This window comes from Oppia nitens, unplaced genomic scaffold (assembly GCF_028296485.1).
Source record: "Oppia nitens isolate AA-2021 unplaced genomic scaffold, nextdenovo-longstitch-racon4-pilon3 scaffold32_pilon_pilon_pilon, whole genome shotgun sequence".
NCBI lineage: Eukaryota > Metazoa > Arthropoda > Arachnida > Sarcoptiformes > Oppiidae > Oppia > Oppia nitens.
In genome coordinates, this window is record NW_026533213.1 from 442,271 (window position 1) to 467,158 (window position 24,888).

At 20.3% G+C, this 24,888-nt stretch overlaps 1 protein-coding gene across 1 annotated transcript; it reads right to left on the bottom strand.

The window, feature by feature from the left end:
• Window positions 1-13,519: 13,519 nt before the first annotated feature.
• On the bottom strand, window positions 13,520-14,238 carry LOC128956786 (uncharacterized). The gene is made up of 2 exons (XM_054302501.1): window positions 13,947-14,238; window positions 13,520-13,721 (listed from the first exon to the last, which is right to left on the bottom strand). Exons 1-2 carry the CDS (start codon window positions 14,208-14,210, stop codon window positions 13,554-13,556), a joined length of 432 nt encoding a protein of 143 aa, XP_054158476.1. The 5' UTR covers window positions 14,211-14,238; the 3' UTR covers window positions 13,520-13,553.
• Between the last annotated feature and the right edge of the window lie 10,650 nt (window positions 14,239-24,888).

Below are 24,888 nucleotides of genomic sequence, written 5' to 3' on the forward strand. Positions count from 1 at the left end.
ATTATGTTTATAATTATGTTAATAAAAAGTTAGTTTAGATATATTATTTTTTATTGTAAATTAGTTATAATTAATAAACAGCTTAATTAAAACAGTATTTAGCATTCAATGTTTTTATTATAAATAATACATTATATGACATACAATATTTATTTTACAAATATTTACAAATAATTAAAATTACATTAAATTAGCATTTTCATTAATTTATGTATTTTATTTTTTCAGTTAATTTTTTTTATTATTTACTCATTAGTAATAATTTTAGTTTTAAATAATATTTTTTACTTTAGTAATATTTGTACAACTGTATTAATAAAAATAACATTATAACAATTTATAAAATGGTATAAAATTAATTAGTTATTTATTAATTAAAATAGTCATTAATAATTTTAGAGTTTTTGATAATTTTGTATAAAATATATAATTATTAACACTAATTATAAATTTTTTTGATAATTAATAATGTTGTTAATTATTTCAATTATTATTGAATCTATTGTTATTTTACAATTAACTAGTRTAGTATTATGTAAYAATAATAATTGTTTAAATAATAATTTTACAATTAATCCATGTTGCCTAGATGATAACTTAAATGATTATTATTATTTTATTGAATGTTCAGGTGAAAATTTTATTGATAATAATAATTATTTGTCAACKCTACTAACAAATAACTATACAATAGATACTAATAATACTACTAATACTAATACTAGTAATATATCAGTAAAATTAATAATAAATCAAACAAGTGTTGCCAGATTAACGGCCAGTATATTTAGTAAAATTCAAATCTATCGACTAATACTTGTGGACAATTTGAATTTGATTCACATCGATGACAATGCTATTGATGGCAGTATTGAAACACTGAAATATTTGCATATAACAGGCAGTCCTCAATTGAATACCCGACAATTGTTTGGTCTAATCACTAAACTGATCAAGCTTAGGCATATAATTTTAACCGACTGTAACCTACATCATATACCTGACCATGCATTTGGCCAGGGTCAACTAAAACAATTGCAATTTATTTCAGTGCATGAAAACCTGATTGAATCRATTGGCCCGAAACCGTTTTACTGGTTACCTAAGTTAAAGTTGCTKAAGTTGAGCACCGGTAGCACTATCAGCACCAGGTTATCCTCGGATGTACTAACATTTCAAACTAAACAACAAGTGTTTCATCTAGAATTTGATAATTTCAGCATGATAAAATTTGMTAACAATGCATTGGCCCGATTAGGTGTGACCACAATATTGAGARTATCCGATAATCATGAATCAAACACGACTGACCAACTAAACTATTTGAATGAATCACTGTTTCGGCCATTTTTTGAGGCCAACCCTAATAATACTCTGTATGTCTGGACTAATAAGTTTCAGTGTAATAATCAAGAAAATCAATGGCTATTTATTAATGATACTAAATATRTTAGAAATGTTTTTATTGACACTATTGATRMTAATTTAACTTATCATATAATACAGTGTCCAGATAATTAATTAATTAAAAATTATTTATTTTTTTGAAASTAATTATAAATTGCAAATCAAAAATTATTAAACTATTATTTTTAATAATAATCATAAATTTCAAAAAATATGTTTTATATTTATTTTATATTAATTTTTATTGTAAAACTAGATTCTATAATAACTATATAATTTTTGTTTTTGATTAATCAATAAAAATAATAAATATTACCAAAAATGTTGAAAATTATTTATATATATAATTATTAATAATTATAAATATTAATTAATAATAATAAGTATTCAGATYATTAAATATCTTATTTTCRTGAATAGTTTAATTCAAATTTTATAAATATAAATATATATATTTATATCATTATAATAAATATAAAACAATTTACATTAATTAATAAAAATAATAAAAGTTAAATAAAATAAAAGTTATAATAGAAATGTTTATTCAACTTTATGTAATAGTAATTAAATAGTTATTAGTTTTACTTTTTTTTATAAATYATTTATTGWATGTAATAATATTAAATCAAATAATTTAAAGTACATTAWATTWAAGTACAATTTTATAGTTTGTTAGTTAAAAATTTTTTTTSAATTACAAATTAGCAATRATTATTCATAGTAATTAAAAGTTTTTRAATAATATTTATTTTTACAAAAAAAAGTTATATTTGTACAAAAATATTTTAATTAAATAATATTAGTATATTTTTTATATAATTATATCAATAAAGTTACTAAATAATTTTTATTATAAATATAAAAATACTAATTAAAACTTATTATTACTTATATAGTAGTTAATAATGTTACTATTTAATATTTCTATTATTATTATTATTGTAATACAATTTATTGTTAATTTAAAAATTGATTAATTTACAAATTGATTATGTATTATGTTAGTAATTTAAAAAAAATCTTGTAACCGTTATCACAATAAATAAAATATTATCTAATTTCGAACGTTCTTAAACCCCTCCCCTCCCCCTTGTTCATCCATGTCGTAATATGTGAAATTTGTAGTAATAATCTGCAACCTAATAATAAAACTAATCATCCATGTCAATTTGAGATAATAACTAACAATAAATTGGATGTTAAATGTATTGATGAAAACTTTGATAATATGTCCAAGCTCAYTGATTCAATCAATACAAWTATTTATACAAATACAATAATTGTAATAACTTTATTATTAATCGATACAAATTTGAACAAAATACCTGGCAATGTTTATTATTGTAAAATTGGATTCARCAATCTACATGTACTAAACAATAGCAATTTGGTTACCATWGATGACAATGCATTTGATGGTARTTRTTTCAATGCATTACAATATTTATATATTTATAACAGTCCTAAATTGAACAATGTGAATTTATTTCAACTAATCAATAAGCTACCGGAGCTCAGGYATCTAAGATTATCCAATTGTAACATCAATTACATACCTGGCCATGCATTTAGCGATAGACTAACAAAATTGGAAGTAATTTATTTGATAAATAATAATATCAAACAAATTGGCCAAAAACCGTTTGCAGGTTTATCGAAATTATTTTTCATAAAATTGGATACCAATATCATWSAKATRCCYGAAAATATATTTGWATTTAAAACCATAGCTAAATTATTGTTTCTAAATTTATCATTCAAAAATTTCACCATGGTCAATTGGGATCCAAATGTATTGGCTAGTTTAGGTGTGACAACCAGATTGAATATATTGCCAATAAATTATCAATTAAATTTAAGTCAACAACAACAACAAGTAACCTATTTTAATGAATCAATATTTCGACCATTTTTTTGCYGTTAATCAGGAAAATACATTGTTTTTTGATACACAAAATTTTCAGTGCAATAATAGCCAAAATCAATGGCTTTTTCAAAAATAAAGTCAATATTTTAAGAAAATTTTTATCATTTTATCATTAATTATCATAAAATTAATTGTATCGATCATTCATAAAATGTTATGAAACATATAATATCAATTATTAACTGATTTATTGYTATTATAAAAATTTATGTGCCAATTATTAACATTATGAAAATAGTTTATGTAATTGACAATAATTCCTTTATAAATATTTATTTATTTTTGTTATTAGTAATTATAATTATAATAATTAAGTTTTAAAAATGTAAAAACTTCAAATTATATATTTTTATGATTATAAAAAACAACTTATTAATAAAACTTAATAAAATTATGATTAATAAAACATTTTTAAAAACATAGCATTCAGTAGAAATTAATTGGATCTATAAAAAATAAATATATTTCATTGGTGTTTATAATAACTTGTTTATGTTTTACTACTACTGAAAAAATGTATCCACCTGGATACAATAGGATTGACAATTATCAACTGTGACAGGTTAAATTTAAATTGTCTAGTTCATGGTCATCAAAATCGACACTGTTAAAATTTATTATTATTAAATAAACTAATGTAAATTTTCAATAATATTTAAACTAGTATAAATATTTTGCTAATTAACTTTTTTTAAAATTAAAGATTTTTAAATGCATAAAACAGTTGGAAATAATTTACATAATTACTTATAATTACAATAAATATACTGAAATTTTTTTATAATAATTTATTTTTATTTTATAATATATATATATAAGTAATATCTTAACAATTGATAATATTATAATAAATGTTATATTGAGGAATGTTTAATTAGTTGTATATATAATTTTATTTTATTTTTTAGTTTAATTAGTCATAGTTACAGTTGAATAATTTTTACTGTATTAACATGATAATTGGTATACAGCTTAATAAATAATAAAATTTCATTTAAAAAACTATAACAAAAAATAAACTTTATATCAAAAAATAATAAAACAATTGATATATAGTATTTATATATAAAAATAATATTTTTTGTAAAATTTATAATTCAACAATTTGATTAACTATTACATATATAAATTAATAAAATTTTTTAATAACACTAATTATACAATTAACCAGTAATAATGTTATATATTTTTATGTGTTTTATTATTATTATTACAACTAATTATTTGTAATTTACAAATTAATTATGTACTTGGTCATAATTATATGTGTCCCAACAATAATTATATAAATAATTCATGTTGTTTGGATGAAAATCTATCTAACCTAATAATTAAATGTACGGGTAGACAAATTTCAAATTTATCAACAACATTGTTGCTTGATAAATTAGCAAATAATTCTACTATTAATATAATAATAAATACTAATAAAACATTAACAAATTTAATAATTATGAAAACAAGTATTAACAAAATCTGGGCCAATGATTTTGGTGCTATAATTAGATTTAATGACATCATACTAATAGACAATGAAAAATTGGTTACCATTGATGACATGGTATTTGATGGTAGTATTAAAACAATTGATAGTTTATATATTCAGGGAAGTCCTGAATTGAATACCCGTAATTTGTTTTACATAATCAATAAGCTAACCGAGCTCAGACATCTAACACTATCTGATTGTAACATCGATCACATACCCGGCCATGGGTTTGGAAGTCAACTAAGAAAATTATCAACAATTTATTTGGTAGATAACAATTTGAAAACTATTGGTGAAAAAGCGTTTTATTGGTTACCTGACCTACAAGTGTTAACATTTGAAACCGATATCAAACGGGTGCCCAGATAAATGTACTAAAATTTCAATCAATGGCTACAATATTTTTTATAGATATCTCATTTGATAATTTTAACATGCTCAATTGGGACCGGAACGTACTGGGTGATTTAGGTGTAACAACTAGATTGAAATTAAACAATTATTTATCAGATAATGAAAATGATAATGATAAAATTATTATAACCCATTTGATGGAATCAGTGTTTCGGCCATTTTTTATGGCTAATCCCGATAATAGATTGTTTATTGAAACCAGAAATTTTCAGTGCAATAATAGCCTAAATCAATGGCTTTTTCAAAATAATAATCAATTTTTTAGAAAAGTTTTTATCAACAATAATTATTATAATGATATAAAATATCATAAAATTCAATGTCCCCTAATCAACGATAAAGCTGTCAAACAATAAATAATGAGACTGATAATTAATTATAAAATTATATATTTTATTTAATTATTTATTTTATTATATAATTTATAGTATATTCTAATTAATAATTATTATTGAAATTTTTATTTAATCATGATTTTTAAAAATATAATCTCATATAATTTAATCCCCTAATTAATCAATAAATATATTATATAATTATAAAAAAATAATAATTAATTATAATTATTTAAATGTTAAATTTATTATTTTTTCAATAAATTATATTATTATATTATTTTTAGTAAATCACAAAAATTTTATTAATGTTATATAAAAATATGTAATTTATCTAAACTTAATAAAATTATAACAATTTATTTTTTTGAAACAATTTAATAAACATAGCATTCAATACGATAATTGGTACCATTATTATAGTTTGTAACAAACAATTGATTGCCAATTAAATTATTAGTTAGTATCCATTTATTTCTAGGATCATTACAATTGAAATTAATTGTCCATAAAATTAGTATATTACTTGGGTGTTTAAAAAAATTGGACCATGGTTGCCTATCAAAATGGGTCCACCTGGATACATTTGAATTGACAATTTTCAACTGTACAGGTACATTTAGATTTTCTAGTGCATTATCAGAAAAATCAATACTATCTAATTGATTATTATTATAGCTATCTATGTAAACTTTATTTTGTTTGGACATAAATGTCAATACATTAGCCGCTAGTTTCATGATATCGGTGTTAATTAGTTGTAAATATTGGAGATTTTTTAGTGAATAAAACGGTTGGCCACCGATTGTCTTCAAGTTATTGCCGCCCAATTGAATTGTACGCAATTGGGTTAGACGTGGATCAAATGCGTGGTCGGGTATGTGCATCAAATTACAATCATATAGACATACACGTGCCAGATTGGTTAGCTGGTTGATCAAACGAAACAGATTAACAGGGTCAAGTTTGGGACTGGACATTATGGTTAGCTCCTCTAGGATTGGCTCAATACTGGCAAATACCAGATCATTGAAATACTTGAGATGATAGTTATCAATCAAAACAAATCTACTGAAATGTAAACCTGTAAAAACGTGTCCCTCGATTTTGGTTACATTGGTATTGATCAATGATAGGCCATCAAACCTGAGGCGATCATTTTGACGTAGATTTGTCTTAATATTGTCGACAATTTGTGATAAATCCATAATATTGCTACCGTGACATAGTAGCCATTCATTACCTAGGTTATAATTATTTTTGTTGTTATTATTATAATTATTATTATTATTATTATTATTAACAAAATAGCATGGTGAAAATATATAATTTTGTGGCCATGTATGATAACAGTTGACATAATAAATAACATTATTAATAACAGTCATTATTATTATTATAATTATTAGATTAGATATTTTAATAGTAGTATTTATTTTTCTAATTATAGTCATAATTTTTGCAATTTAAATAATACTATATTATTATTAAAAATATCTAAAAGTTTTTATTATTTTTATCTTTATACAACTGTATATGTATTTATTTAGAAATATTAAAATTTTTATAACAATTTTTTATATTACTTTATTATACTATTATATATTATATTATTATTTTTTTGTGTTTTTAGATATACTGTAAATGTAACCTTGAATATTTAAATTARTKTTTAATGTATTAYTRTTACTGTTATACAGTATATAATGYTTTTTTAATTGTTAAATGTTATATTAGATTTTGTAGTAAACAATTAAATTGATATATACTGTATATATTTAAATAAAATTATGAGATTAGAAACAATAGATTATTTTATATAATAGATTTTTTAGATATGTTTATTCAGTAGTAAATATTTTATTGATACAAATTTTGTTGTTGATTTTGTTTTATTATTAATTTAAATATGTTAGTTAAATAACAAATAAAAAAACAATTAATGATATCATGAATAAACTAATAATAATAAAAATTAACATCAAATTAAACAATACAGTATTTATAATAACTAACAATTAATGAAATAAATTTTTTTAATGATAATAATAATAATTATTATTATAGATTTTTCTAATGATATGTATATATATATACTGTATATTATTGCATTGCAAAAAAATGATATATCAGTATAAAACTAGTTTATATTTATAAAATTTATCAAATTAATTAATAAAATAGTTTTTAATTATAATTTAATATAATATTTAATTATTAAAAACAAATTTATATCTATTACATTTTTATTATATAAAATATTAATATACGATTAAACATTATGTCCAATCAATATAGATATGATACGAAAATTTATTAATTATCGACACAATCAATATATGATTGATTGATGAATACATAGCATACCTGAACAGCTCATACCTATTCAGGGGAAACAAATTATAACAATAGAAACCAATGTCAGGACCGGAAAGTTTTTCAATAAATGCCTGTATTTTAAGTTTAAGTATAACATACGGCACCCGACGCTCAGCTAGATATCTATATAGTGTACTACGCGATTGTCGTGCACCGTAACTGACCCATGTGCTTGAAATGGTCATGGCTAACAGTGCCATTAGTATCAACAAAAATGATAAACCAAAAACTAACCGTACAACTATGGGTAGTTCCGTTTGATAGGCACAGTACAGTAACAAATTGGCACCGGGTGTTAGTATAAAATAAATTATAAACAATATAAGTCTAGTAAAATGATTCAAATCGCTGGTCAACCGTTCGACATACTTGTGCTCAAAAATTAGGCCAATTAATTGTCGTGTATCGCCATAGTTGTAAGCATTTAGTGTTTTGATATAGATTTCCCAATATTTTAGTTTCAAATAGTAGACACTCGAGCACCAGTATATCAAACCAATAGTTGTTATACCAGCTAACTGTTCAATAGCAACCATACTAATCAATTGCCATAGTACTAGCATATACCAATATTTCCAACCATGGTCAATGGTATAGACCCATAAACTAAGCATGTATAAATGTGTTAGCGAAAACAATGTTACCAATAGAAAATAACCTTGGTTCATCAGGAATCTGTTCAATCGATTGACTACCTGGCCAAATTTTAGTAAATTACCTGGCATCAATGGATACATTAATCGGTTATGTTTGAGTTTGTTTAGAAAATCAAATAGATACATGGTCCCTGTTGATTCCTGATAACTACCAACCAGTATCATACCGGTTAGGGACAGGGCCAAAACTAACAGTGCCCAACCCATTGGTAATTCAACGGCAAATAGTTTAGTAAAATCACTGATCAGTATACTAGTTAACTGCGGTGTACTACTACTACTACTACTAGTGTTTGATGACAGTGCCATAATGGTAAACCTCACTGTCGACAGTAGACAACATAATCGGCCAACAAGTATCCAAAATACCCGACACGGTTTGTGTACAGTTTTCAAACAATAATCATCTGTCGACTTGTAGATAGTTATATGATATGTGTTGATAAACTGTTCAATAGTTTCGATAGCACTGTATATATCGTTGTGTTTGTTAATATATTTATTGAATTTATTTTTCAAATTATTAATTATTTTTTTCATAATAATAACAAATTGGCGTAGATCATTTTTAATGTTATTGTAAAATAAATTCAGATAATAGAGCAACATTTATATCATCATCATATATTTTTTTGATTAAACTAAATTATTCAATTATTTATTTTGCCTATTTAAGGCTAATATAATTTATATGACATTAAAAAAAATATTTTTTTAGAGGTTAKTATATTTATCATTCAAAATACATTAATAAAAGTAATTTTTTTTGCATATTACTAAATAATTGTATATTTAATATTTATAGAAATATATTATTAAATTTATTAATATTAGGTAAAAAAATGCGATTTTAATACTATTATATAGAAAAAAATATCACGTAATAAACTAATCTAAACTATTATGTAATTTATTAATATTGTTATTTTTATATCAATAGTTTTACTATAAATATTGATTAATTAGAAATTTAACTTTAGGTTATTTAGATAATTATTTATAAAATAAATTATAAATAAATAAAATATAAATTATAATATTCATACTAAACATTATATTATATTATTTATGAGATTACAATTAATGTAATTATTATAAGTTTAAATAAACATACAATTTATTTTTATTTAAATTATATTTTTTAGGTATTATTTTATAGAATAATTAAATTTTAAAAAAACAAAATTATTGTTATAAAAAATATTTCTATTAAAACTATCATATAATTAAATGCAATAAATTATTTAGAAAATAGTTTTTATAATGTATTTTATTTTAATTAAAAACTATAAATATAAGATACAAATGTATTTAAAAAATTTAGTTATACTAATCTAAAGCCAATGATTATAAAAATTTATTTATTTAAACAACAATATATGTATTAGAGACACCCAAAAAACCTATCTAATAAAATAGTATCAATTTAGTAATTATTAAATTTTAAAATTAAAAATTAATTTGTTTAATAAATAATAATAATTAATTTTTTAAAATAAAACTAATAATTATCTCATTTTAAATTAGAGACCAGTGTAAACTTAATCTAAAAATGAATCTAGCAACTTCATATTAAAATTTTGTAAAATTCATTTTGTACATAATTTGTGTTTAACTAAAGTTTTTAAAATCTAATAAAAATGACATAGTTTTTAAATAAAGTTGCTAGATTCATTTTGTACATAATTTGTGTTTAACTAATTTTATCAAAAAATATATATAAATCAGTAAAATTTTATCAAAAAAAAAAATTAATAATTCAATTTAATCTTATTTAAGTTTCATATTTTTAAACAACAAATTCTTATTATTTAATATAATAAAATTATTTTTTTAAAAAAAACTATTATTTATCATTATTGCTAGTTATAAAAACAATTGATAAAATTATAACAATTTGCAACTTACTTTAAAAAATTAATTAATTATTTTATAATAATTTCTAATTAATACTTGAAGTAAATTACATATTGATTTAGATATTATTATTAGAAATTTTTTTTTACTATACTATACTTTAATTTTGATGAATATTTATTGCATAATAAACAGTTGTAGATATCTGTATATAGACTACTATTACGGGATTAACCAGTTACTGACCGTGACTTAAACATAYATGTGCTGGTAATGGTCAAGGCTAACAGTCTCCCATTAGTAATAAACAACAACACAAAAATGAAAACCACTAAATAAAATCTAACCGGGCACTTGTGTTTTCATAGGCATAATACAATAACAAATTTGATCCAGGTGTATTTTTTATTATTTTATATAAATATATACATTTGGGATTATTTATTTATTATTATTATATTTATTTTATAGCATAATTAGATTATTTATAAAAAAATTATTATGCTATAAAAATATCTTTATAATTAAAAAAAACTAACTATAATATTAATATTAATAGTAAACAACTAGTTTAAAAAACAATAAATTAATTATATTTTTTAAAATAGTTTTATTATGATTTTTTTTTAATAAACAGTTGGATAATTAATATTACAATAAATTATCATAAATTATCACTTTATGAAATATTATAATTAAAAAAAACAAATTTAATAATTCTAAAAAAATCATAACAATAAATTACATTAATAAAACTTGTGTGTATAATTTTTACTTTTTTTTAGCACCCGGCTAATTTATCGATATTTATTCGATGACCATTAGTGCCGATTACTTGAAAAATACGGCCCAAAATTGACGGTTCATTTTTTAGCCAATTATTTTTTGAATTTTTACATTTGAGTTCATTTTTATAGAAAATCAATTCATTGGATGGATTGGCCGAAAAAAACGGTCGAAATACCGATTCGTCCAAATAGTGCCAATGATTTGAATCCCATATAGTAATGTTGGTCACCCGTTGGCTGCCGAACTGTGCCAACGATTGACCATCAAAACTGGCACTATTCAGGTGACGGTTGGCGTTGAATAAAATTTTCAATACATTATTATTATTATTATTATTGGAATTAAATTCTAAGCATGGTGCATTTAGTTTCTGGATAGAGGTGTCCTCAATGTAGAGGTGTCTGAGATTGGGGGCACCGTAAAATGCGCGTGCACCAATTGATTTCAATGTTTCGCCTACCAGGGATATAGATTCAAGCACAGGTAGCTGCTGTTTGATTGCCTCATCGGGCAACTGTTCCAAATTGCATCTGATCAGGGCCAAATAGCGTAGCTGGGTCATTTTGTTGACTATGGCAAATATATCAGTCCCTGACCCACTACCCCCGCCATCATGTTTATGGTCTAACAGTGGACAGTCACCCAAATGTATCAGTTTCAGTGACAGCCCATGAAAAGCATCCGTATCTATAGTTGTCAACTCTTGATTGTATTTGACAATAAACTGATCAAATCGTATGTCGCGGAATACCTGTGCCGGCAACGACTTGATAGCCGTCCTCAACAGTACTAGTGATGTAAAGTTTTTCTGATCTGACGGTAATTTTCTGGATAACCCTTCGAATATTGGCACCAAATCATGGATATCGTTACCAACGCATATCAGTTCTGTAATACTATCGTATCTGTCGGTGCCGTCAATATACCGGCACTCGCATGGCTTTACCAGATCAGCCGATTCGGGACATTTACAGTGACAGTTGAAAACAATATTAACTAAAATTATAGTTATTATAAATATAATAGTATTATTATTATTATTATTACTACTACTACTATATAATTTTTGCATTTTTGTTGCAATCTAATTAAATCTAAACTTTTTAAATGATAATTATAAGTAAATTATTTTGTGTTAATTTATTATTATTATTATTTTCAATATTTATTTAAACTTGTCTAATTAAATTTTTATTATTATTCAATATTTATTTAAACTTGGCTAATTAAATTATTATTATTATTATAATTATTATATTACAAGTTTGTTATTTAGATAATATTTTTCAATAAGTTAATGTATAAACATATTTATTTGATAAGCGTGCTTGATAAAGTTTTTAATTATTGTAAATGTTTTACTTTAAAATATGTTTACTATATTATATATATACATAATATATAGCGTATTTATACAGTATTATACATTGTATATAATAGGAAATTATTATAATATTGTTAGACTGTATATATTTTTATTAATTTTGCTATTACTAATTGATATCTAAACAAATTTACATTTACATTGAACTTAAAACAAACCTAAAATAATAAAAAAAATACTATAAATAAAATAATTATCATCCTTATATATAATAATTATTTATATCTAATAAAAATGTTTAAAAGTAATCTATTTATTTAATATTAATAATGAAAATAAAATAGCAATATAAATCATGTTTTTAAATATAAGTTAATATTTAAAGTTAGTTTTTTTAAATACTGTAATAACAACAAATATGTAATCTATGTGTTAGCAAACATAATAATCATTTTATTTATTATAGTTATAAAATAGAAATTGTATTTATACTGTTATCATTTACATATAACAATATAGTTTAGTTACATTAAACATAATATAATAACTATAATATAATAACTATAATATAATAACTATAATATAATTATAAATATTAAACTAAATAGTTTGGTAAATTCAATATAAAATAATAATGTTTAGTCAAACATATTAAACAAAACATATTATAAATACCTGTATTTAAATAAATAGTTTAGTTAAAAACAAGACAAAAAATAATAAATTTATAAACAAATAAATTTTTCTTAATTTATTTATTAAAATAAAAAAAAATAATGCAATACAGATAAATAAAATATAAATAATAGATACTGTTTTAGCTAATAAAAACAAATTAATACATTTTGAAATTACATTTTGAATTTAAGATAAATACAGTATTAATAATAATGATAATACTTGTAATAATAGTATAAATATCAAGTACAAATTAGCATGGTTAATTAGTTTTCATTTCAAATCATCAGTAATATTATTGTACGGTATTTTCTTTAGCCAATCTATTAATGCATCTGTAATTCATACGATTTTCATTATACTTAACATCACTACATATATCCATTTCCTGTTTGGATTTAAACTCAACCAATTCATTGTCCAAATAGATAATGTCATCATTACTACATTTATCAAAATGTTTCTATATTATTATAAATGATAAAAAAATTAATTAAAAAAAATATAATAATAATAACTTATTATTTTTTTTAGATAAGTATAGTTAATATTAGTATTTTATAATATATTACCAAAAAGTAATAATAATAATAAAATTATTAGTATACTGATTTAATTTTAATTTAGTTGCTATTATTATTTTTTGTTGTTGCACAATATATATTAAAAATAATTTTTAAATACATACATCCAGTAGCTGTTCAATGCACTGGTAGGCCAACCAATTTTGACAACAATACTGATCGCTTTCAAATGCCCAGTGTGTAGATGTTTTGTTTAGACATTTGTTAATATGATCAAGGTTCTTTTCTATACAACGATTTTGTCTGACCAGTTTACGCAACAAATGGCTATACGGTTGCTGCTTAGACGGCTCAGGGATCATGTCTGCACATACCAGTGCCACAAACGTAATGGTTAGTAAGCTTACGATTAGTAGTAATTGTTTCATAATTTTTTAAATAACAAAATTAATTTGTTTTTCTATAATTAAAATGTTTCTAAAACCTATTTTATTATTAATTAAATAAGTATTTTATTTTTAACATTATATTTAACTTTATTTATATAGTATTTTTTTATAATAATTTTGTTTATTATTTATAAATTATTTATATTTTAATTACATAAAAGATTCTATATGATAATTATTAATAAATTTTATTTTTTAAAAAAAGAGTTGTAAATTAATTTTATTATTGTTGAGTAATCTTTAAAAAAGTTTGATTTTTTTTAGTAAATTTATTATTTATAAATAAAATTATTATCTTTTATTATGTATTGTAAATATAGAATATTTATTAATAAAATAAAGAATAATAATAATTAATAGATTTTATTAATAATAAATTAATTTTTTTTTTATTAAGTTTAGTTAAGTCAAATTTTACAATTTTGATAATTTTTATATATTTATTAGATATATATATATATATATATATATATAAAGTTATAKATATTACATTAACTAAATTTTTTATTTACGTTATCAAATACCAGGTTAAATAATGAGCGGGCAACTTTATTACACATTTTTTAAATAAATTTTCTGAAATTAATCTTAATTTTAATCTTAAAATATAATATAAATATGAATTCAATAGCAATATAATAAAATAAAGTTATATAATTGCTATCCATATAACTTATGATAGGATTGTTTTTATCATAAAAATCATATAATTGGTTTATGAATAGTAATAAATAAAAATAAAGTTTTGATAATTTTGACAATTTCTATACTAATAAGATTTTTAAAAAATAAACTTTGTACTAGGTAATTAACTAATAAATTATTATACAATAAAATTTATAATTAATATTTTACTATATAAATTATTAATTATAATTATAATCTGTATTATTTAATTATATTAATACATTATACTAAATAATAATTATTTAGTATAATTTTTTATTATATATATATGAAGTTTAAAAAATAAGCTTGAATATTTATTTATTTTTTTTAAATTATAAATTTATTAATTAAAAAAATTATTGTCATCACTAGTTAATTATTATTATCCATATATTTACATACTATTGTCAACTTACTAAACAATATGCTAGCAATCAGTATATTGAATAAAGTTATTTTTATGTCTATTAAACTTATTTTATTAATTAATTTTCATAACTAGAAATTATTTTATGTAAGTTTCTAAACTATTTCATATATATATATATATATATATATATATATAGAGAGAGAGAGAGTTTAAAAAGTAGTTTATTAATCATAGGTTTTTAAATATTATAGGTTATATAAAATAATTAAAACAAATTCGTAATAATAAATATATAATATAATTTATTTTCAATAAAAATTAAATTATTACATATATATTTTTAATTTTTTTGTTATATCCTATATATATATATATAATGTAATATACTATACAGTTTATAATAGATTTATAATAGTATACTAGTATTATAATAGTAATTAGTGTAATGATTAATAATTTTTATACTCTATTAAATAGTTGTTATAATAGTTGCTAAAAAAAGTCAAATAGTTGTTAAAATAGTTATTTAAAATGTATTAAATAGTTGTATATAATTGCCAAAAAAGCCAAATAGTTATTGAAATAGTCATTTATTTTCTTATAAATATTTCAACTGATATATAATTCACTTGTTTTCAGCATATTTACAAAAATGATTTATATAAATAAACTAATTATTTCTATTGTTAAAAAAGTAATATGAGTTAATAACAGTTTACACATTTTATATAATTTATATAACTATTACTTTTTGTTTTTAAAATTATTTGTGCAATATTTTACAATTTAATGCTTATATTTTTCAAAATCAATGAAATAATTATTTATAAGTTTTTATAGTATCTAACCCAACAAATAGTTATTTATAGTTATAATAAAATTTCGGAAATAGCGTCCACTGGTTAACTTCGGTGGACATACAAAGTCCCAGTTATAAGCGTTGAACCGACAAAATAATTTTTTTAGTTGGAAATCAAGACACTAATAGTAATTTATAAAACAGTTTATTAATCATAAGTTTTATTTTAATTACTTGAAGTAGTTTTAGATAATAATAAATTATTATAGCATTTTTATAATGACTAATTTTTTTTAATTGTATCATATTATTATGAAATAAACTCAAGTAGTTTGTTTTTTATGGGAATGCCTTAACTGCGGTCCGCTATGGGAAATGCTGCGGTCCGGATTTACACGAAAACGGGTGGTCAGATCTTGCGGTCCTTAATAGAAAAGTTGTAGATAATTAAAAGTTGGTCTAGGGTTCCAATAAGTAAAAAATTATCCGACCACCAGGGGGCGCACAAAAAAATTAAAACATGTTTTTTTTGTATAGAAAAAGCTGCGGTCCGGATTTACACGAAAACGGGTGGTCAGATCTTGCGGTCCTTAATAGAAAAGTTGTAGATAATTAAAAGTTGGTCTAGGGTTCCAATAAGTAAAAAATTATYCGACCACCAGGGGGCGCAAAAAAAATTAAAACATGTTTTTTTTGTATAGAAAAAGCTTTCCGGATTTACACGAAAACGGGTGGTCAGATCTTGCGGTCCTTAATAGAAAAGTTGTAGATAATTAAAAGTTGGTCTAGGGTTCCAATAAGTAAAAAATTATTCGACCACCAGGGGGCGCACAAAAAAATTAAAAAGTATTTTTTTATTGAAAATTGTCTGTTTATAATATTGTTTAATGTTATATTATGTTATTATAATATTATTTATAAAATATTATAATTTAACCATATGTAGCAAAAAATAATAATTAAAAAATAAATAGTATTTTACAATGAATATTATATCATTTTTTTAATTTATTTTGTTTACTTGTATTAATTCATTTGATATTGTTAGTAATAACATAATTATATTTGAACAAGATTCAAATATAGTGTTTACAAATAGTATAATATTTTTTATTAATTAATTTAGCTGTGATAATTTATACAATATACGATTTATTTTAGAATTATTAAAAAATGATTTATAAAAAACTATTTTATTTTATTTTTATGTACAATTTATTTGCATTGTAAAGTTAGAAGTAAAATTGTAATAATATTTGTTTATGTAAAAAGTAATTAAATTAATATTTTGTTTAACATATGGTTAAATTTATATAATATTTTAAAACAATATAAACAATATGTACAGCAATTAAGAAATTAAAAAATTATAAGTATAAGTAATAATTATAAGTAATAGTATAAGTTACGTATAGTATTATAATATATATAATAAAAAATTATATTTGTGATTAATTACTGTACAATTATCTGGTTTAATAATTTAATTATTTAATATCAAAAATTATCCTCTTTAAAATGTGACTAATCATTTTTTAATAAATTAGGATATAAAAAAAATTTTGTGTGCCACCTGGTGGTCATAAAATTTTTTATTTAATATAATCTCATACCAATTTTTCTACAACTTTGCTATTGTGGACCGCAAGAACTGATCACGTTTTCGTGTAAATCCGGACCGCAGCTCTTTTTATACAAAAAAAACAAGTTTATAATTTTTTTATATATGGTGGTCGGATATATTTTTTACTTATCGGAACCCTAGACCAACTTTTTGTCCTCTACAACTTTTCTATTGAGGAATTTTAGATCTGACCACCCGTTTTCATTAAAAACGGGAAGCTTTTTTTATACAAAAAAACATGTTTTAATTTTTTTGTGCTAAATTAATTGGTGGTCGGATAATTTTTTACTTATTGGAAATTAGACCAACTTTTAATTATCTACAACTTTTCTATTAATACCGCAAGATTACCACCCATTTTTATAATGATTAAAAAATGTATCATATTATTATGACCGCATTTCAAGTAGTTTGTTTTTTATATATTTATAATCTAAACTTCTTATTTACTAAAGATATTGACTATTTTACAGTATAATAATATTATAAATAATAGTATTACTACTACTACTACTACTACTACTACCAWTAATAATAATATAAAAATATTTAATAACTAATATTATTAAATAATTCACACAATTGGTTTGCAAAAGATAATATATTTATATAAAGTTTTTTAGACATTGTTTAACATTATTAGGAAAAATAAATAAATAATAATTATTATTATTTTAGATTAGTTTATTTTACAGTTTTTAAAGTGTTATCAGACATAAATGTTTAAACTTATTATTAAATTAATTTAATAATTAATTTGTCAATAAACTTACAAATAAACCAATAATTATTATAATTAAAAAATTTCACAACAACAAAAATTATATTATAATTTATTTATTAAAATTAAAAAAATAATATTATTATAATACTTTTTTTACATATTAATAGATAAAAATTAAAAAATATTTTAAAATTTAGTATCAATCTATAAAATTATTAAATCATTGTATTATTTTTGTTGTTGTTGTTTGTTAAATATTAGCATTATCATAATCATCATCATCATTAGTTTTATTATTATTATTAATTATCTTGTATTAAATTTTCTTTAGCTAGTATACCTTTACATTTAAAATCAAAATCACCATCGTACTTTACTTGACTACATATATCCATTTCCTGTTTGGATTTAAACTCAATTAAATCATTGTCTAACCATTTATATTCAGTGTCTGTACATATATCTTGATGTTTCTATAAATTAATAATTTAGAAAATAGTTTATTATTAAAAAATAATAATAAAATTTTTAAAAATATATATTATTAATAAATTATTATTAGTATTATATTAATATATACAGTATATTTTTTAAAATTTAAAATTGATATTGAATTATTATAATTATCATTATTATTACTACTACTATTACTACTACTATCACTACTACTACTACTATTTAATTACTACTCAATAAGTAATAAATAATTTTTAATTACTTATAAACTAATTATTATTTAAAAATTAATACATTCAGTAAAATATTTTTCAATGCACTGGTAGGCCAACCAATTTTGRCAACAATATTGTGTTGTTTCAAATGCCCAAATTGTTGACGTTTTGTTTAAACATTKATTAATATCATCAAGGTGTCTTTCAACACATTGATTTGATACAACYAATTCACGTAACAAATGGCTATACTGTTGTTGTTTACCCGATACCAGTGCCACATATATAATGGTCAATAAGCTAACAAACAGTAGTAATAATTGTTTCATAATTTTTAAGATAATAACAATAATTTACTGATAATTTTTTCTATTTATTAAATTGTAAATATCTATGTTTTTTTTATATAAATATATATTTTTCTAAATTAATTTTTTGTATTTATATACTTTTTTTAATTCAATCTATTAATTATAAGTTTTATTTCCAAAAAACTAATACCAAGATAATTCTATAGATAATAAGTTTTTTTTGTTTTTTTTATAAAGATTAAGGAAGTTTATTATTACGTATTTATTGTGTAAAAAATTATTATTATTATTATTGTATATTTCATTGTATTTTACTATTATTGATTAAACTCAAGTTATTTGTTTAATTTATAAATAAAAAAGATAATAATGTTTAATAAAATAAATACATAAATTTATTACTTAAGTTTTAAACAAAATATTACATATTAAATTTATTAATATTTATGAAATAATTTATTAGATATTATTTATCTAATAAAATTAAATAATATTTTTGTTTAAAAAAAGTTTAGTCGTATGTATAACTAAAATTATAATAATGTTGTAAAAAMAMTAATTTAAAAACAATAATAATYTCTAAAATTTTAAAATATATTTTTAATGACAATAACATTGTTATGTATGTAAACATTGATTAGCTAAATAATTTATAAAATTATAAAACAAACAAATATTTTAATTTATTTTTAATAAAAATACAAATTATACAATCAAGGTATCTTCTAAYATATATTTAGTGTTATTTTTTAGAAAAATTGTTATCAATTAATAATATTAAGTACAAAATATTAATAAATACACAAAAAAAATATTAATAAATACACAAAAAAAATATTTAAAAAATAATATTTTATTTCTTATATGTTCTAATTAATTACAATAATGGAAAATAAAATAATAATTATCAAACTATTTAATTATTTAATTTATTTTAATCATTAACTTTACCACTAATTTTCTTGATCTTTTGGTTCATACTTGATACTAGCATTATCATCACCATCATCATTGTTATAATGTTTAGGTTTATTGTTGCTACTAGCATTATCATCACCATTTTTACCATCATCATTGTTATCCTCTTTAGGTACATTGTTGCTACTAGCATTATTATCACCATCACCATTGTTATACTCTTTAGGTACATTGTTGCTACTAGCATTATCATCATTATCTAGTACACAATCTTGAACACATACCAGTGCCAACAAACTAAACAATAAGCTTATAATAAGTAATAATTTATTCATAATTATTAAATGATATAAAATAAAATCTATAAAAATACAATATTGTAATATTATAGTTTAGTTAACAAATATATTTCAAATTAAATATATTATTTAAGTTTCTAAATTACTTTATAGCTTTATATATATATAGTATTTTCAAAACTTGTAAATCATTAATAAATATTTTTTTTATTGTATATATTTCTAAATAATTGTATTAATTAGTTATTATATTATTATATTTTAAATGATGTGTTTTATTTAATTATCTTTTTAAATGTAAGGTTTGAATTACATACGTAATTATACAATTGTTTTTTTAATTAATTACATAAAAATATAATTTTAGTAAATGTAGATTTAATCATTTTGAATTATTAATTATTACAATATTAGAAAAATAAAATTAAAATCCGGTATTTATTTGCACACAGATAGCTCACAAAATAAGTATAGATTTCATAAAAAATTGATTTTTTAAAATATGTTAGTTAAGAAAATAATAAATTAGTTTTATTTGCGTAATATTTTTTATTTTTGTAAAAAACAATAGAAAAATCTGTTTGATATAAATTCATTGAAAACAAAATAAAATTAAGTATTTTATAAARTTATAATTTATTATTAAATTAAATTAAWACTGTATACTTTTATTATAAATATCTAAATATAATATTAGTATTTTTATTATTATATAAATATAATCAAATGTGTATTTTTAAAAAAAATTAATTTTAAGATTAAATTAAATGTAATTTTTTGCTTATTTTGTTGGTCTTTGATTAATATTAAGAGTAATTTTTAGAGATAAACAATTAATCAATAATTATTATTAATTATTTATGTCAATAGGAGTTTAATACAAAACATTAATAACTAAATAAATAAATATAATTATAATTTTATTAGTACAATAAAAAACACAATAGTTAAAAAAATATTTTTTATTATCATTTTATTTATWTATAAAACTTAAAAATAATGCCATAATTACTTTATTTTCAAATAAATTACATGAAACTAATTAATCAATTATGATTAACCAATTCAATTGTTTTGTTAATTATTAGCATAATCAGTGTTATTATAATTATTATTATCATCAATATTTTCATTAGCTAGTACATTTTTACAAAAATAATCCATAGTATTTCTAGTGTATTTAAATTCAATACATATATCTTTTTCTTGATTTAATTTAAATTCAATCAATTTATTGTCCAAATTTCTATAGTGATCGTCCACACATCTATCATCATCTTTCTATAAGTAAATTAAAAATATATATATTAAAAATAATTCAATTTAAAAAAAAAAAATAAATTAACATAATCAAGTATTGTGTTGTATTGTTGTCAGCTATGATATATCAAGCAACATATTACTAATAATAAAAATATTTTTAATTATTTTTAATTTTAATTTAAGTTTCAATTATTTTTCTTACAATATATTAATATATACTGTATATATTTTTAAAGTTATAATTTATACATACATTTAAACATTGTTCAATGCACTGGTAGGCCAACCAATTTTGACAACAATATTGTTGCGATTCAAATGTCCAATGTGTTGATGTTTTGTTTAGACATTGATTAATATCATCAAGGTAGTATTGCAAACATCCATCTCGCCAAACAATTTCACGCAACACATGGCTATATTGTTGTTGTTTACAACATACCAGTGCCAACATAATCGCCAACAAGTTTATAATATGTAATAATTTTGTCATTATTTTATATTTAAAAAAATCAATTTATTTGTTTTTCTATTAAAAAAATTTTACAAATAAAAAACTATTTATTAGTATACTTATTATTTTATTTAAATTTTTAACCTAGATTTATATATCTATAGATTTTTAAAAAATAATAATAATTTATTTTTTTAATTTTCTAATAGAAATAGATATTTACTAAATTATTTTATTGCTATTTATAGACATTAAAAAATATGTGTTTTTCAATAATTGTTTACTAGGATTAGAGATAATATACACATTTTTAATTGCGTAAATATTGATGATTAATTATCAAAAAAAATATATATTTTGTTATTTAGAAAATAATTATTAGAATTTTCAATTTATATAAAATTTGAAATAATAAAATTAATACACAATACTTATTATATTTATACAGATTACACTATTTAATGCACACATTTTATATAAAAATTATTAATTGTTATACACTTTTTGAATACAAAACAATACATTTTTATAATTAATTTTGCTTTAAAAACATATTTTTCTTGATAAACTAAATTTTTAAATTACAAGAAACATTTACTAATAAAAATTATTAATAAAAAATAATTTTATTTATATAAAATTTAATTATTTAAACTTATACGACAAATAATATAATATTAATATAAAGTATCTAAAGTTATATATAAAATAACATAATCTTTTAGTTTATAATCTAAACATTTTAGTTATAGTAAATTAATTATAAAATAACAAATAAATTATATTTTTTTAAGATTTTTTACAAATAATATTTTATAATTAATTACTTTACATTTTTTTAAAAAATATTATCACATCATATTGTTTTTTAAAAAAATAATTAATTTAATTTCATAAATTAAGTATGTTTTTAGTTTATTTGAAAAATAAATAAAAAATTTAAGCAAAATTAATATGCTGAGTTTTATTGTTTATTAAGTTTATTTACATTTTTTTAAAACTAGAACATTGATAATTAAATTATACAATAAAATTTTGTTTGATTATTCTATAAACTTATTATACTAAACAATTTCTATTAGCAATTAGTATAATTTTAATAAATTGATGAAATATATATATATATACAGTATATTTCATCAATTTTAATCAATTTCTATAGTAAAATAATAATTAATATGATTATAGGAAAAAATAAGTATTATTATCATAATCAAAAAAATTTTAGATATTATTTTTTGTATCAATTTTTATTTTGATAATTAGTTAATAATAGTAAATGTAAATAAACAAAATTAACACACAGTATAGCAAACTCCCAGTTATTCATTGGAAATAAATCCAAACAATAGAAACCAATGTCGGGTCCACACAAACGTTCAATCATTGACTGGAGTTTCCATTTCTGGCGATACGATAGTCGATGGGAACGACATATATAGGACTGGAGTTGATGTCGGGGTCGATGCGCTTCGTATGGAACCCACTTTGACATCATATTAATTATAAAATATATTGAAAAAAATAATATAAAATAAACTGAAAATACTAATCGTGATATTAATTGAGTATCAGGGGCAAATATTAAATATAACATTATCTCAAAGCCCACTGTCGATATATAATATAAATAGAATAACAAATAGTTAAATAATGTAGAATTTATATCATGGACAATTTTCGATAATTCATAATGATGTCTAATCAATAAATTGATAACGCTAAATTTAACTGTAGTAGTAGTAGTAGTATATATAGCCCGATCCAATTGATTGTTAATATCACGATATTTATAACGCAAATAGTAGCATATCAATGACCATACTACTATACCGAAACATGGTACATAAAATGCTACCAGTGTCCAGGCTAATGTAGACATAGTACCCAATAGTACAGTTAGTATACTAAAATTCCAGTTTAAATAGGCTAGCCACATTATAAGAAAATTGTAAATATTAAACAATATGACCATGGACCAGTAAGTATAGACCAGTACCAACTTTCTTATCCAGTGTAATATCCAGGTCAATCGAGATTGTATTCTACGTTCAATTGGTAATAATCTGGGTAATGTATTATGTTGCCATTGATTAAATAGTTCAATAATGGGCAACTGGTGTCGATAATATTGGTACTGTCCAGTTAATGGGATTAACAAAAATACCAGGGCACAATCGACAAACATATAGGAGCAAAATGATGCCGGTTTTGACATATGAAATAGCGGATCGCCTACTAATTGGCGCATCCATTGCCTATTGACGAGTCCTGATAGTAGATATCGTATAATATATACTAGATGTACGATATCAGCCAATATGATCATTAATATACGTCTAAACGGTATATTAATATTATTAATATAATCGCTTAGATTTGTTACTAGTATACAATACTTGACACCATTTTCAACTGTTTTATCAATTAATTGATACATTATTTTGTTGTTGTTGTTGTAATAACTTAATTATGTTAGTCTAAAATTTTAAGTAACAAAAATTAATATAATACTCAACTATACTTTTTTATAGTATTTATATTATTATAAATTA